This window comes from Arachis ipaensis, chromosome B10 (assembly GCF_000816755.2).
Source record: "Arachis ipaensis cultivar K30076 chromosome B10, Araip1.1, whole genome shotgun sequence".
Lineage (NCBI taxonomy): Eukaryota > Viridiplantae > Streptophyta > Magnoliopsida > Fabales > Fabaceae > Arachis > Arachis ipaensis.
Window position 1 is genome coordinate 127,333,505 of NC_029794.2, and position 1,691 is coordinate 127,335,195.

A 1,691-nucleotide genomic window follows, 5' to 3' on the forward strand; every position below is an offset into this window, starting at 1 on the left:
CATGAAGATGGGCCTGGTATGCTTGGCACAGACGAGTTTCAAATCGGCTAGCAGTTCCAAAGCAAAGAGGAAGCTATATTGATAGTAAAGAGTTATAATATTTGTCGAGGTATTGAGTATAAGGTGTTTGAGTCTAATTAATCACTTAAAGTATCATGGAAAGTGTGTGCAGTTTAGAAATGGATGTAATTGGCTGATATGTGTGATTCTATGGCAGAAAAAAGGCTACTGAGAAGTTAGAAAGTATAATGGGCTGCACACATGCCTTGCAACAGAGATATTCACCGATCACAGGCAGCTTGATTATCATGTCGTCTGTGCTTTAATTCTATCATTGGTCATGGCGGATGCATCAATCTCCATGAAAGTATTGTAGAATGCGATCTCATCAAAATTTGGTTTCAAGCCCAATTATAGGAAGGTGTGGATGGCTAAGCAGAAGGCAATTGTACAGATATATGGAGATTGGAAGGAGTCTTACAACTTGATTCTAAGTTGGATCATCGAGGTTCAGTTGCGTACTTCCCCTGTTAGGGTTGGTAATACGGTCCATGGAGCAAGGGTGTTTCTTCATCGATTGTTTTGGACGTTTCCTCCGTGTGTTGAGGCCTTCAAGTATTGCAAGTCATTGATATCTATCGATGATACTCATTTATATGGCAAGTATGGAGGTACTTTACTAATGGCGATTGCACAAGATGAAAACTCAAACATTCTCCCAGTTACATTTGGGTTAGTCGAGGGCGAGAACACGGATTCGTGGAAGTTTTTCCTGAGTCACCTTCGTCAGCACGTGACTCCTCAATCCAGAATTCTAGTTATCTTTGACTGCCACAACGCAATCAAGACTTCCTTGGTTGCCGAAGACGGTAGGTGGCTCCCATCGACCGCACATCGTGCATTTTGTGCAAGACACATAGCTACTAATTTCGTGCTAAACTTCAAGTCTAAGGATGCACGAAAGATTCTTGTGAATGCAGCATATGCGAAGACTAAATAGGAGCATCAATATTACATGGATATCTTGAAGTATGAAGACTCGACAATGGTTGATTAGTTCAACAGGATCGGATTAGAGTTGCGGACCCAATATTGGGATGGAGGCCGCCAATATGGTCATTTGACAACAAACATTTCTGAGTGTATTGATGTCGTCCTAAAGGGTACACGTAACCTATTAGTGGGTTCACTTGTTAAATCAACATATAGGCGTTTAGAAGAGCTCTTTGTCAAAAAAGAAAAGGAATCAGAGTTGCAGCTCGGGCCTAAGCAAGAATTTTATCTGACACTTGTGAAGGCGATTAAGAAGAATCTACAGACCTCCAGAAACATGCGCGATGATCTATATGATAGAGAAAACTCAGAGTTTGTTGTGGATGAGATTGCACCGACATGGGGAAGAATTGCTTTGAGAACATGTAGGATTTCGCTATCGTCATGCACATGTGTCATGTGCTTGCAGCATGTTCATATTGAAGACTAGATTTGAGGACTTATATTGATGACATGTATCGCCTCAGCACCATGTTCAATATTTAGAAGATGGGTTTCTCTCCACTATTTCACAATGACTTGCCACCTTTGTATGAGTGTCCTCAGGTAATCCCTGATCCCAACATCATGAGAGCTACAATTGGTCATCCTCGAACTATAAGGATAAGAAATACTATGGATGAGACTGATCATAATTG

At 41.1% G+C, this 1,691-nt stretch overlaps 1 protein-coding gene across 1 annotated transcript; it reads left to right on the forward strand.

Annotated features, from left to right (window-relative positions):
- LOC107621421 lies at nucleotides 428–1,483 on the forward strand. The gene is made up of 2 exons (XM_016323444.1): nucleotides 428–970; nucleotides 1,058–1,483. Exons 1-2 carry the CDS (start codon nucleotides 428–430, stop codon nucleotides 1,481–1,483), a joined length of 969 nt encoding a protein of 322 aa, XP_016178930.1.

Excerpts from the sequence above, each read along its gene's own strand:
- LOC107621421 (XM_016323444.1), top strand. The coding sequence starts at position 428 with ATGGCTAAGCAGAAGGCAATTGTACAGATATATGGAGATTGGAAGGAG. Across the intron at positions 971-1,057 it reads AGGATGCACGAAAGATTCTT|TTCAACAGGATCGGATTAGA; the intron begins GTGAATGCAGCA and ends ATGGTTGATTAG.